This window comes from Agelaius phoeniceus, chromosome 13 (genome assembly GCF_051311805.1).
Source record: "Agelaius phoeniceus isolate bAgePho1 chromosome 13, bAgePho1.hap1, whole genome shotgun sequence".
NCBI classification, from domain to species: domain Eukaryota; kingdom Metazoa; phylum Chordata; class Aves; order Passeriformes; family Icteridae; genus Agelaius; species Agelaius phoeniceus.
This window is the reverse complement of record NC_135277.1, coordinates 6,954,147-6,967,426: the sequence shown is the minus strand read 5'-3', so window position 1 is coordinate 6,967,426 and position 13,280 is coordinate 6,954,147. Positions and strand designations below refer to the sequence as shown.

Below are 13,280 nucleotides of genomic sequence, written 5' to 3'. Positions count from 1 at the left end.
CTGTTTGTGTAGCTGCCTCTTGTTTTGGAGAGTGTGCTGAGAGGAAGCCAGCATGATGGATAACAGGAGTCCTTTGACATACCATGTCATTTATCACATAACAGCCTCAATCCTGCTAAGGTGGCCTTCTCCATATGTCACTGTCAGCTTCTGTGCCACCTCAATGCATCAAAAAGAAAAGTTTGAATATGAAGCACTGTAATTCCTAAGTCACAGCTCATTGCAGCTTTCCAGACATGAAGAACCATTCTGTCTATCTGCCAGCTTGTTTGTTTAATTTTCACTGTCTCACATATGTGAGAAATTAAGTCTTCAGTGTGGAAGAAAACCAGAAAAAGTCAGAGGTCTAGCAGAGGGAAGGAAGATAAAGATCTCTAATTCCATCAGGAATCCAACGTGACATTTTGAAGTGGAAAAAGAAAAGGCAGCCTATGACCAATAGGTATTAGGGAATTAGTAAGAATTCTTCCTTCTTCCCACTCAAGGAAGGAGATTCTCTAATGGGCTGAGAGGTTCTCTAATGGGCTGATGTGAATGTAGCAAGCTTAAAGCAATGCAGATAAGCTCCTGAACTTGGCTGCCTAATGGACATCCATTTCATATCTTCTGCCACTTGAAAGGTACAAAATGCACTGAAGGCTTCCAGGAAAGCATCTTGAGGTTATCCAGCAGGTCCTGCTTTGGGCTACCTCCATTAATCAGAGCTCACCCAACAGTGCAAGATTTCAGCAAATCAGTTCCCAGGGGACCCCTGAGAACACAAATAAGAGGAGGCTGGAGCCTCTGCTCCTCTCTGTCCTGATGACACAAACCCAGGAATCTCTGGGCAGTCTCATGAGCTTTACCACAGATGGCAGTGGAAGCATGAGCCTCCCACACTATTCCAGGAGCCTGAAGGGATGTGGCCTGGCTCAGGTTAATTAAGTGTAATATCAAGTTTGGGCTGCCTGGAGCACTCATGCTTCATCTGGAGTTATCTTCCCCTCTCCAGTGTGAAACAGTCAAGGCCATCATTCTTCATTTCTAGTCCAAAACACTCCTGCAACAGGGTAAGATTCCTTTTCTCAGCTTGCTCTAAGAAACCTCCCTCCTCCTGCCCTGCTCATAGCCCAGTCTCTGCAGAGCACCCCCAGCACCATCAGGGCATCCATGGCTCTCCAGATGAGTCCAGAACAGGCTCAGTTTTAGTTCCTTGAGTGACCCATGACTGAGCATAGCTCCCACATCGAGCCAGGCAAATTGTCCTACCACCCACCCTGTCTGTGAATCACCATTTAGAAAGTCTAAGTTACAACTTTCCTTTTCACGTTCTTTTAGCAGCTTACAAAGCTTACATTCCTGGCCCAAATTAATATGAATCACAGACTCATTTCCCAGGTTAGATAAATTTGCATATTACTTCCAGTGATTCACAGACTCCCCCAGCATGAATGGTGTTAAACTTCAAGAATTAAGATGTTATTTTGGATCACAATAAGCGACTTAAAATATATGGTTTCCCACTTGCTTCAGCCATTGTCGTATAGGCTTAACATATTTCCATTTGATGTAGTTTCCTTCCAAAAGGATCACAGGCAAGCTACAGCTTGAAAATTAACCAATGAACCTTTATTATGCTAAACCTTAATAGCATTACTAATATGAAGGAACTTAGGCACAAATTTTTCCCCAGGAACTGTTTACTGACAAAACCTCATCCTTCTGTGACATTCACATTGCTACCGTCCTTTCCCAACAACTACTTCTTCTTAAAGAACCACAGAAGGGATAATAAACTCAATCTTTTTTCAAAGCAGTATTTCCACTAGTCGTAAGTCAGATGACTCAAAAGTTCCTATTTTTGGTGCAAATTTCAGCATGCTGAAGATCTTTGAGCAGTTTAGCTTCAGCCCAAATAGTCTTCCATTTCTGCCTCAGATTGGACATCTTCATCCCCTCTTGCATATTTGCAGTAGATGCTCTATATAGATATATTTAAAATGGGAAAAATAAGAGCCTATTGAGCCTTCAGAAAGCCCCTTTAAAGGCCTTTGTAGTCCAAGAGGCAGCTCTCTCCCTGAAGCTGCAGGATGGGGCTCTGAATCAACAATATTGCTTCTCCTATCCTTTGTCTTTCAGAGTTTGGCAGAAAGACAGACTTGTTTATGTGCATGTAGGGAAAGTAGGAAGCACAAGAATGATAATTCAGCTAGGGGCAAGCCTTGGTCATTATTTGGGCCACTAGGCAATGGGGTTGAATTATGGCTTGCCATGACAGTATCCTAAATAACTGTTAGCAGGAAATATTATCTTACATTACAGAAACAATTACAAGAGTTAACCATTTGGAAAAGGAAATCATGCTGCTGAAGAACTGCCATTCAGCCACCAAAAGCTCACATTCCTCAGATTAAAATAGACATTTCAAAGGGAAAAGAAGATAAATCAATCCAAGTTTATGTCCAAGTAATGCAACATGTTTTTAGGGTAGCACACACCAAAACATATGCATATTTGTGTTGCTGATTTGCACAAACCCATTCCCCTAGGATGAACATCATAATTGAAAATGAGAGCACAAATGGCCACTTAAATGCCTAAACCACAGCTTGAGTAATTGTGCATGCACACACATATCTGTTTTTCAAGCACAACTGCATCCTTTCAGTCCTGGCAATCTGGATCAAAATGATTTCTATTAACATTGTATCTGCATTTACATGCATGGAATACTGTATCATTTGGACCTCAGAGTTTTTGGCAAACCTCAAATCTAACTCCTTATTTAGGCTTCCATGAGGTTTAAGCAGGAATTAGCAATGACAGAGTCATACCTGCACCATAGCTAGCTTGTGGAGAATTAGATATGTGCTCTTTGGGGACCAATCCATCTGAGACTGCATGTAAAATAATGGTGTCAGAGCTGCCACATGTGTTTCTCAGAGATTAATAAAATACTCAGGGAAAAACACAAAACAGAAGGAGGTTGACTGCACCTAAGTGATTTCTTTTCTGTGCTTTGCAACATCTGCTGCAGACCTGGTTGCCACAATTTCTACTCAATGGCCTGAAAGCAGAAACCCACAACATTCACAAAGCAATGGGTCCATCAGTTATGAAAGAAAAAAGTCCAAAAGAGGGACAGTAAGCAATGCCTGAAAGTAAAACAGGTGCTTTGTTATGGCACTTTGAGACCAAAGAAATAACAAATAAACTTCTGTCATCACACTGTCAGAACAGACAATCATCAGTTACACCACAGAGAGAGCTGTGAACACTGGCAAAGCCAGTTCATCAGAGAATGATCCACTCAAGGTGGACTCCAAAATTGTGTGGGACCTGCTGCTTCAGCTGGATCCCTACAATCTATGGGACTTGATGAGATTCATCCAAAGATCTTCAAAGAGCTACTGATATTGGAAAACCCTTGTCAATGATTTTTGAGTAGTCTTGGGAATCCAGAGAGATTTCAGATGACTGGAAGATGGCAAGTATCGTCCCAGTTTTCAAGAAGGAGGACCCCAGAAACTACTGGGGTGTCAGTGTCACAGGTTTGGGTCAGATATTAGGAAAAAGTTCTTCACCCAGAGAGTGGCTGGGGACCAGAACAGGCTCCCCAGGGCAGAGGTCACAGCACCAGCCTGACAGAGTTCAAGAAGCATTTGGACAATATTCTCCAGCATATGCTGTAACTCTTGGGGTGCCCTGTGCAGGCCCAGGAGCTGGACTTGATGATCCTTACAGGTCCCTTCCTACTTGGCATATTCTGTTATTCTGTGATAAATAACAGCCCTGAGCTGGGCTTTTGTTTTGATAAGAAATTGTGTAATGAAAAGATACACTTGATTTAAAGTATTTCTACTGTTTACAGCAACAGAACCTTTTTCTTAATATTCTCCTCTTTATTTACATTCCTAGCTGTATTACTGTTATGAGCCTGAGAGCTCACAGCCATTGATATGGACACTATTTGATTTTTGAACGGGAAACATACTGGATGGGATTACACCCCATTCAAAGCTGTCTAAAGATAGACAGAGAAGTAGCACAGTTCAAGGGTGCCCTCACCTGCATGTCAGGGAAAGCAACAGAAATTATTGTGACTTCAAACACTTAGCTGTTCTCCACCTGAAATCCAGCATGTGCACAAGACCAGACCACAAAGCTATTCAAAAGCAAACTCTCCTTTGTGCAACATGTATGTTGTGGAAGGGAAAACAACTGTTCTCCCATTGTCTTTGGATTGCCACATTCAGCCTCTACATGGGTTTACAGTAGGACACTTGACAGGTAAATCTGCAGCCTTTGGTTTGGCTATTCCATGCAGATGGTTCAACTCACAAAGTGTCAGTTGCCTTTCCAGAGGTTTCAATCTAACCCCAAAGATGTTATTTTTGTCATCTAAAAATACCAATGAGAAATATAGCTTAATCTCCCACAGCTCCTTCTACTTTGTGTTCAGACCTCATGTCACCTCTCTGCTGTCACAAACGTAATCCAGACCTGCTTTGGCTAACATTATATCCATCTAAGCACAGAATTCACTGCTACTCAAATGAGGTGCTAGAGATTTCAATTATATAGACCAAGATCTATTAGAAAATTGAATGGGAGATCACCAATTTTTTTTCACATCACTGGAGCAAGGACTTCAAGCCATGATAGAGCACTGTAGAAGTGACTGATTAGTGCAATAAACTACATGGCTACATAAAGCCTCTTTCCCTGGTTCTTCTCATTTCTGAATGGTATTAAAATAGTTTATGAGTGTTCAGCTGCTTTGCACTTTACACCCTCTTATGTGCCATAACTGTTAGAGGGAAGACAGAAAAATCATCGCTTTTTTAATCTTTGCCTTTTGTTTTTATGCTAATGACCTTTTGTTATCTAACAAACAATGAATACAGGAAATGTTCCTCTAAAAGTAAGTTTTCATTAACATCATTCCTCTTACTGCTGGCAGAAGACACCACAGACCAGAGCTAGAACTGAGAACCAAACTTCTGCTTTAGGCAGTGCTCCATGAGAGCCAGGGTCCCTGGGAGGACTGGTACTTCCCTCTGCTTCAAAAGCTGAGCTTATGAGCATTTTGGGAGAAAAATGGGGCAACGTGAAATAGGGAGGAAACTACTACTAGAGATGCCGTCATGGGATGCACCTGGAAAGAATTCTTGCACTCACACCTTGTTACTGCTTGGTAACTTAAGAAAAAACCTCCCAATAAAACAACAAAACAGCATTACATGAAGATATTGACTCGATTATGGATTGCTATGTGTGTATGTTTGGCAATAAATCCTTTTTCCTATTGACATTCCATGAAATATACATATATACATGCAGAGTAGATTATAGCAGCTCTTCTCCAGCTGATATGAGTCCTTAAGTCTTTGCTATTTGTGGCAAACAAAAGCAATAAAAAAGGTGAATTAGGGCTTTGACTACATTGCTCACTCCCACTTCTCCTCTGTGTTCTGCTTCCCCAGACACTGAAGGATCCTACAAGATATAATGCAATATGTAACAATTTTACATAAGGACGCGCCCATGGTGAAATTCAATAAACCAGTTCTAAAACACTATGGAAAAGTTCCTCACTTCTGCACAGCTCTGAATGTAGCATGATTTCCAAAGAATTTTAAATCATAAATCACCCCTATTCCCATGCAGAAAAACACCAGTACAGTTACCTGAGAGTCCCTGCCAAGGCTATGGCTTCATGGAGGTAGGATGTGTTCAAACACTGCCTTCAAAGGCATGCACTGTGCACAGACCCAAGGTGCTCCATCACTGGAGCCTTCTCCCTGCCAATGTCACCCCCTGCTTCTCTATTTCCTCCCCTCAGCTCAAACCTGAGCTATACAACGCCAAGAGCCCTTCAGTTTTTCTACCCCTTCAAGACTCAGAGCTCCTTTGCAGCATTAAAACTGTGCTGCATCTTTTTCCTGCACCTTTCCCAGCAGTGCTTCCCTATTAAGCTGCAGAAAAGGTTTTGATTTCTCACCCTCTCATTGCAGTATTGACTCAATTTTCTGGTCTTTATTTTCTTGATGCTTCTGTGGGACATTCAGCTGGGTTTATGAAATTAGGATGGCAATTTGCTGAAACCACTGGAGCAAATTTTGCCCGTGTAATTACCCAATTGCATGTGCAATCACACAAGCCATGTGCACAGGTAAACAATTCAACTTCAGCTGGACCTCTGTAGGTACATTTCTGCACAGCAATTTTGAAAACATAAACTCTCAAATTAAGCTTATTTTTGTAGATAAGGCTCTTCATCACTTTTCTACAAACACCATTTCCACTTTCCAGTCTGTTTCCCCACCCAAGGTCATTTTACATCCCCTCTCCTATCACAGTACTTCACCAGCTTTTAATACTACATTTGAATAACAGATTCCAAAGAGAGGGAAGGGAAAAACTGAGAGAGAAATACATAAATAAATAAAAACGTTAAAGAACAACATTAGCCAAAACACAAAGCTAACCCAACATAGAATTTTTAAAAAGCAAACTCATGGAAAATAAGCTTTACACTTGCAAAACTAAGCTACTGATTTTTTTTGTCGTTAAGCTTTCAAAATTTTCAGTGCATATTTCACAAAAAATTATGTGTTTTAATACTTAAAAGGGCCAAATAGCAACATAAAATGAGAAATGTCACTTGGAACTCCAGGGATGTCCAGTTTTCATGGCGAGAGAAATACTGCCTGATTTATTACACAGGGTAATATATGAAGGTATATTACAAGAGACAATAACCTTCATTCCCAGGCAATTTCAGCTTTCCAGGTAGTGTGGATATTGCAGTAAAGTACTGGACATTCTTCATTGCATCTATAAAAGTGAAGTTTTTACAATTTCATTTTGTGGACTTCTATTTTCCCATCCTATGAATAACAACTCCATCTCTGCATCTGTAGCTTCCAACAGGCTTTAACTCATATAAACAGACTTGATCTTGAGATGGGTGGCCAAAAGAGCCCCTTTACTTGTGATATTAGCTCAACTCCCAAATATTCAGCTTTGATATCAGTGTTTGATATCTACCACAATCACCCACAAGGTTCCATCCAAGCTCAGCAGCAATTACACCTCAGTGTAAATCTGCTTATGCAGCCAGCTGGGCCAGGGTTTGCATATATGTCCTGCAAATCTCAAGAAGGCATAAATTCCTGATTTTCAATACATTTCCCCAATTCCTGCATTGATGATACTGAGGTATCCTTCACAAACCCTCGTCAGGTGGTTGTGGCAGTCACTGCAGCAGGATGATTTCCCTGTGCCAGGATGCAATCCTGAGGAAGAGCTGCCACTACAGAGCTCAGAGCTCCATGAAGTGCCTCGTGCAGCCAGGGCTGAGATGCTGGATCAGGCTGCATGGCAACCAAGAGCCCAGCATCCTTTTCACTCCCTCCAACCCCACTGCACAGCCTGTGCCACTAATGCAGCAGGCCTAACAAGGCACCAGCTGCTCCTTTCCTGTCTCTCTACAGAGCCCAGCACGGGCACAATTGTGATGGGAATAATATCCCACAAATGGGACTCAAATAAGCATAATAACAAACAAAAGGGATAATGACACACAATCAAGCTAACAAGAATTATAATATAATTCAATCATCTCATTAACTTTACTAAAAGCTAGCTTTGTACACCAGTCTCCTGGCTCCTGAAAATGTCTTCAAAGGAGTGCACACATCTGATTGCCAACTCACATCATCAGTTAGGAAAACAGACAAGAATGCAGAACAAAGGGATCCCTTTCTGAGCCTGTGGAACAACCTGTTAGCATGAATATTAGATGTGAACTTGAAAATGCAAGGCAGAACCTATCCAAAATGAAATAGTTCCCAAGGCTAGAAGCTGAAGTATTTAGCAGTCCAAGGCAGTAACATCTCTGAGCCCACACCCAGTGATTTTTGTAGTAAAATTTCCAGGTGACCTTGCATGAGCAGCATAAATCGTACAGGGAAGAGCACAGGGACACACACGCAACTCATTGGGCACCTTCAGCGTGTGAGAGCTCACAAAGACTGCCCATGCTTTGGCAATTGGCAGCTGGGAGACTGATGAAACATGCAACAATGCCTTGGATCCTTCCAGGTTTTAATATGGCCATTAACTAATTAGATTTCACGACCATTTAGAAGACAGATGATGCTGCAATCTCCATTCTATTAGCAAGAACAATATGGTACCTCCATGAGAAACCTGCCAACAGGAGAATGAGGCCCCAGAATTTAAACAAACCCTAGATCCTGTCCACATCACATTTTTCAGTCAAAAGGCAGCAGTTGTGATGCTCAGTTATTAGGGTGGACACTGGGACAAGTGGTTGTAAGCAACAAATTGGGTCAAACTCCTGAAAGCACATGAGATATGCTGAAGATAAAAGGAATTGCAGCAAAGCACCCAAAATTTCAGCTATACTGCTTCTGAGAAACAAAAGCACCAAGCAATAAAGCCAACTACTGACACAAGGCTGGTGCTGAGTCCCACAAACAATGATATCACACAGGCTCCTGTTTTAGAGGCTCAGGCACACTATAAATTAGGTGAGGGTGTTAAAACAACAGCTGGCTGCTAATTAGTCACAGCCCCCCTCAGCAGGGTATCAGCAAAGTGGCAGAGAACATCTCAAGTAAATTAAATTTTAAAAAATCCTACTGCAATCACTCCCCTGACAGACCCTTCCTTCATCTCCCCTCTCAGCTTTTTATTTATTGTAATTACTTTAGTAATAAGATTTGTTTCCCTGTTATTATATATATTACCATGCAGGGCAACAACAACAACAACAACAAAAAATAATAGCTGGGAAGAGTTATGGAGCTTATTTATCTCCTTGGCTGTTATTGGGCCGTTGGGTGGAGAGAGCAATGAGGAGGTGGGGGCCTGGGAAAAGCAGTAAATAGAAAAGAAAGCATGTTCCTTGGGAGCAGAGACATATGGGGGCATATTTACGAAGGAGGAAACACTGACAATGAGTGAATAGAGCTAATAACTCAGGGGGCCCAGCAGCCCTGGCTGATAAAGGAAGGAATAAACAACCCTGCACTGGAAGTGCTGTCAGAAGGGAGAGTCCTGGGGTGCAGCTGTCTGCAGGGGGATGTTTATCACTGAAGGAGAGCCAAGGATGGGCTGTCACATCAGCACAGCACAAAGGGCCTTGGATGAAACTGAGGCACCTCCCACAGCAGAGAGGAAACTCAGACAAGTGTGTGGTGCAGGGCCAGACACCATTTCTGGTTGTTCCACCAAGGAACAATTCACAGAAATGAGAGCTAAGAAATACTGCGGCTCATATTTTATCTCGTGCTGTGCAGGCACTGGCCACATTTGGTACCCTAAGCTCTCAAATCCATCACTGCCCTCTCAGTGAAAGGCAACAGAAGCAACACCTGAGGCACCAAAGCAGCAAAGAGCTGTAAAAATTCCTGCTCCACTTGAGGAAAATTAGCCCACACTTCACGTGCACGTCCCAGAGCCACCAAGCATCCCAGTACAGATGTTCACAGAACTTGCATCTTTGGCACCTCTGAGATCTTTAGGAAAGCACCAGTGCACATGCTCTTGCCACCTCACAATGTGCATCTCAGAGCACAGCCAGTGTATGTGAGGGTTGAGCCTTTCACAATTTAAAAATGCTCTTTTTTTCCAGGTATGCTTCGCCTTCCATATATGCCTACCCAACTACTTCTGGCAAGGTGACAATTTAGGTGCAGAACTTCTGAAGAAAACATGGGGACAGACTCAGAGCATCTGCCAAAGAGCAGCACACAGCTCCTGCAGTACCTCTCTCCTAGAGAGAGATTCCATTAATTCAAAACCACTCTTTTCCCAGCCTTCTCACATCTCTGTCCTTAGAGAAACAAACACATCATAGATTAACCAGTCTGGGGAGAGTCTTTGGAGTGTGTTTGCAGAGTGCATGGCACCAATTTAGAACTAAACTTCTCCTTCAACCCTCTGACCACAGAGAAGCAATAAAGAGAAGGAGGGATGTCTGCACTTGTACAGCTTTGTGTGACATCACCTCAAGATTTAGTCCTTAAGGATGCAGCTCTGCATCATAAACTGACTCCTTAGACCAGCCATTAGCTTTTTTGTCTATCCCTGATCCTTTCTGCCTCTTATTGCCCAGAGAACACAATGTGCCCATTCAGGAGAGTAAGCATTAATACAAGGGAGAAAAAGGTTATTTATACAAATAGTGTCTTTGGGTATAAAGACCAATGTGGTGATTCTCCTCCTCCTTAGATCGTCCTTCCCAGCAGAAGGCTCCAAAGGTTAAGTGGGAGCACACTCCTTTTTTTCCCTTTGTACTTTTTGAGACTGTGCAGAGGAAAGCTGTTCTAGGAGGGATTTTAGTGGGCATTTCTCTCTCTTTATGTCAGTAATTATCAAACAACTGAAGCTTTTCTCTGATAGGCTTGAGGAGGTAATGAGCAGAGCCCCTGAGTAAACAAGGAACAGACAGAGTAAATTAAAGGGGAGGGAGCATCAAGGGAGAGACAGAAAACCCAGCACCTCACCTGCCTTACCCTGGAGATGCAAAGCTCACTCAGCCTGTGCTGGGGGAGGGCAGGTGCCAGAAAGAACAGGATGTTTTTAAAACAGATAAAGAATAGTCCATGGCTATATTCCAAAAGAAAAACCAGGATTTCCTCTACCTAGCTGCTACTATGGTTACCCCACGCCTTTGAAGAAATCATGTGGCTTCCAATAAATTTCCATCATCTAAAAAAGACTCCCCAGCTCCCATCTCCACTCATTGGTTCATTATTTTACAAAATTCATCAAGTTCTTTTCAATGAAAAACCTCCTTGATTCAACAGGAGGGAAGAGTGAGAAAAGGGAAGCAGATGAAAATAAAAAGGAAACATTAAAATCAGGTAAAGGAAGAGGAAGATGATGCCAACTCTTACACACTCCCACAAGCTCTCACACACCCACACACACTCTTACATGCTACCAGTAAACCTGAGCCCCAGAACAAAAATATTTCATTTAATATAGGAGGAACCATGGCTACTAAAAAGCATACGTATAAAGAAACAAGAAGATATGGGAGGAGAGAGAATCCACAGGAGGATTCACCAGAGAGATGTATTTAATTTAAAGCATAAAGAAATTATTTATTCCCCTCCCCAGGCCTCATGATCAATAAAGGAGACGTGGCCAAGTCCCTGTTCTGGTTTACTAAACTCTTCATCACCAGATTTAACTACAGTTCAAGCTCATCTGCACCATGGATCACAAAACACATCTCCTGTGTGACACATACCCTTCATTCAGGTGTCACCAAGAGCCCCATTCTCCCTCCTGAAGGTCCCTTCTCTGCTGTGATGGTTCCTGACAGCTGGAGGAAAAGGTCAGCCATTCCCTCCAGTCCTGATGGAAAGTTTAACTAAGTGTTGTGAGAGGAAAAAAATAAGGGGGAAAAGCCACAATTTTCTCCTGTTCCTTCTGTCTATGAGGATCAAGAAATCATTTGGTGCCAACACAGGCCTCAAATACCCTGGGGCAGTACCCAGCTACTCTGAACAGTGCTCCCAGACTTCTGGCAGACCCAGGCCCTGGGGAGCACAGCAGCCCAAAATCTGTGGCTTCACAGACTAGAGACAGTCAGAAAAGCCAAAGGTGCTCCCTGGTGAGCCACTCACCCCAAACTCAGATGAGCTTGGAACCCAACTCAATGCAGCTGTTGCTCAGGATTCGCTTTTCTCTTCCCATAACACTCCATCATCACAACCCAACCCCAAAACAGGTGTGGGCATGCAGCTTAAGAAAAAATGTTCCTCTACACTTTGCTGTGTTCCAGTGCTTATTGAAGCCCATCTTTCAGCTTTGATATTTGTGTGCTCCTCTGCAATAAGCCAGGGGACACAGTTGTTGCAAACCCTACAAGCCCCCATCAGCAGGTCAAGACAGCAGCCACAGGTGGGATGTGATCATGATGTCCTGCCCTTGCACTGGGCAGGACCAACAGTTATTAACACACTGCCACTCCACAAACACTCAAAGTGAACAAATCCCACCGTCTGCAGAGAGGAGGAGATTTGTTTTCCAGCAAAGGATAAGCCTACCTTAGCTTAGTGCCCTCTTCAAGGTTTCACACAACAATATTTATTTCAGCTCAAAATATTAGGAGCAGAGTTGTACCTTTTGCAGTCATGTACAGGCAGAGGGAACTTAGTGTGGGTGGGTAGGGAGGGTATAAGGCAAAGAATGCAAAAAGGAATCAATATTTTTCCAAGATCAGATTCAGCATCTCTGAGGAAACATGTGGGAAGGAAGATTGAAAAGAAGGTGGGAGAAGGAGGAAGGTTCACTCTACAGAAATATTTCTGTGAAAATTTAAGAAATCTTATTCATCCTCTCCCACCAGGTTATACAAAGCATTAATTACAGTCAGTTTTTCCCAAGCATATCTGCTTTGCAGCTGTATTCTGCCCTGCTGCTTTAGCAGAATGCATAAACCTCCATTTGTCAGTAAAGGTCCTGTTTCTCCAGCACCACTAACACTCCTTCCAGGGAGCTGAGAGATCTTCTGACCACAGACAGTACAGAACCACATGCACCTGACAAATGCAGGGCAGCATTTGTCTCAGATTCACATTTTCCATACAGGACTGATAACAGGATGAATAAAACACGGGGCAAAGGGAATTCTCCCAGCACAAACATTGAAGATGAGACCCGCTGGGTGCACAGACAAACCCCAGGGTAAGCACACGTCACAACTCACTTGCCATTGATGACTCCATCAGGATTAAGCATGGGCACAATCTTGAAGATGAAACACTTCCTCAGGAGCTCAGCAATGGGATCACTGCTCACCAGGAACTCCAGGGTGCCCTTCATCACCCAGCTGGCATTGCTCTCCCCAGGGTGAACGCGGGCTGTGAGGAACACGTAAGGACGGCTGCCTGCAAAAAGCAAAGCAAAAACACCCCCAAACTAAACAGGGCTTTTCTTTGAATAAGACCTTTGCAAGTGGACTTTATTCCTTTTGAATTTAGATGACAATCCAAAATGAGTTCTAAGGAAAATACATATCCCTAGACATTCCAGATATTTTCTCAAGGTGCTGTTTATAAACTGACCACAGATTTGGTCCTCAGAACCAGCACAGAACTAATCTCCCTTTTTATTCTGTGATTACTTCTAGATATTTACATGTACCATTAGAAAGCATTCTGCAGGTGCAGGTTACTGCCTCCAAACAGCTTTACCATACTTTCTAGCAATTATTGAAAGTTTGATCCCATCCAATTTCATTAAGGTTTAAA

General features: G+C 42.7%; 1 protein-coding gene across 1 annotated transcript in view; it reads right to left on the bottom strand.

Annotated features, from left to right (window-relative positions):
- AGBL1 (AGBL carboxypeptidase 1) overlaps window positions 1-13,280 on the bottom strand; it is a 246,847-nt gene that overhangs the window by 150,580 nt on the left and 82,987 nt on the right. The window contains exon 17 of the mRNA XM_054642371.2: window positions 12,737-12,917. Coding sequence (XP_054498346.2) covers window positions 12,737-12,917 — 181 coding nt within the window. The remainder of the gene's footprint in view (window positions 1-12,736; window positions 12,918-13,280) is intronic.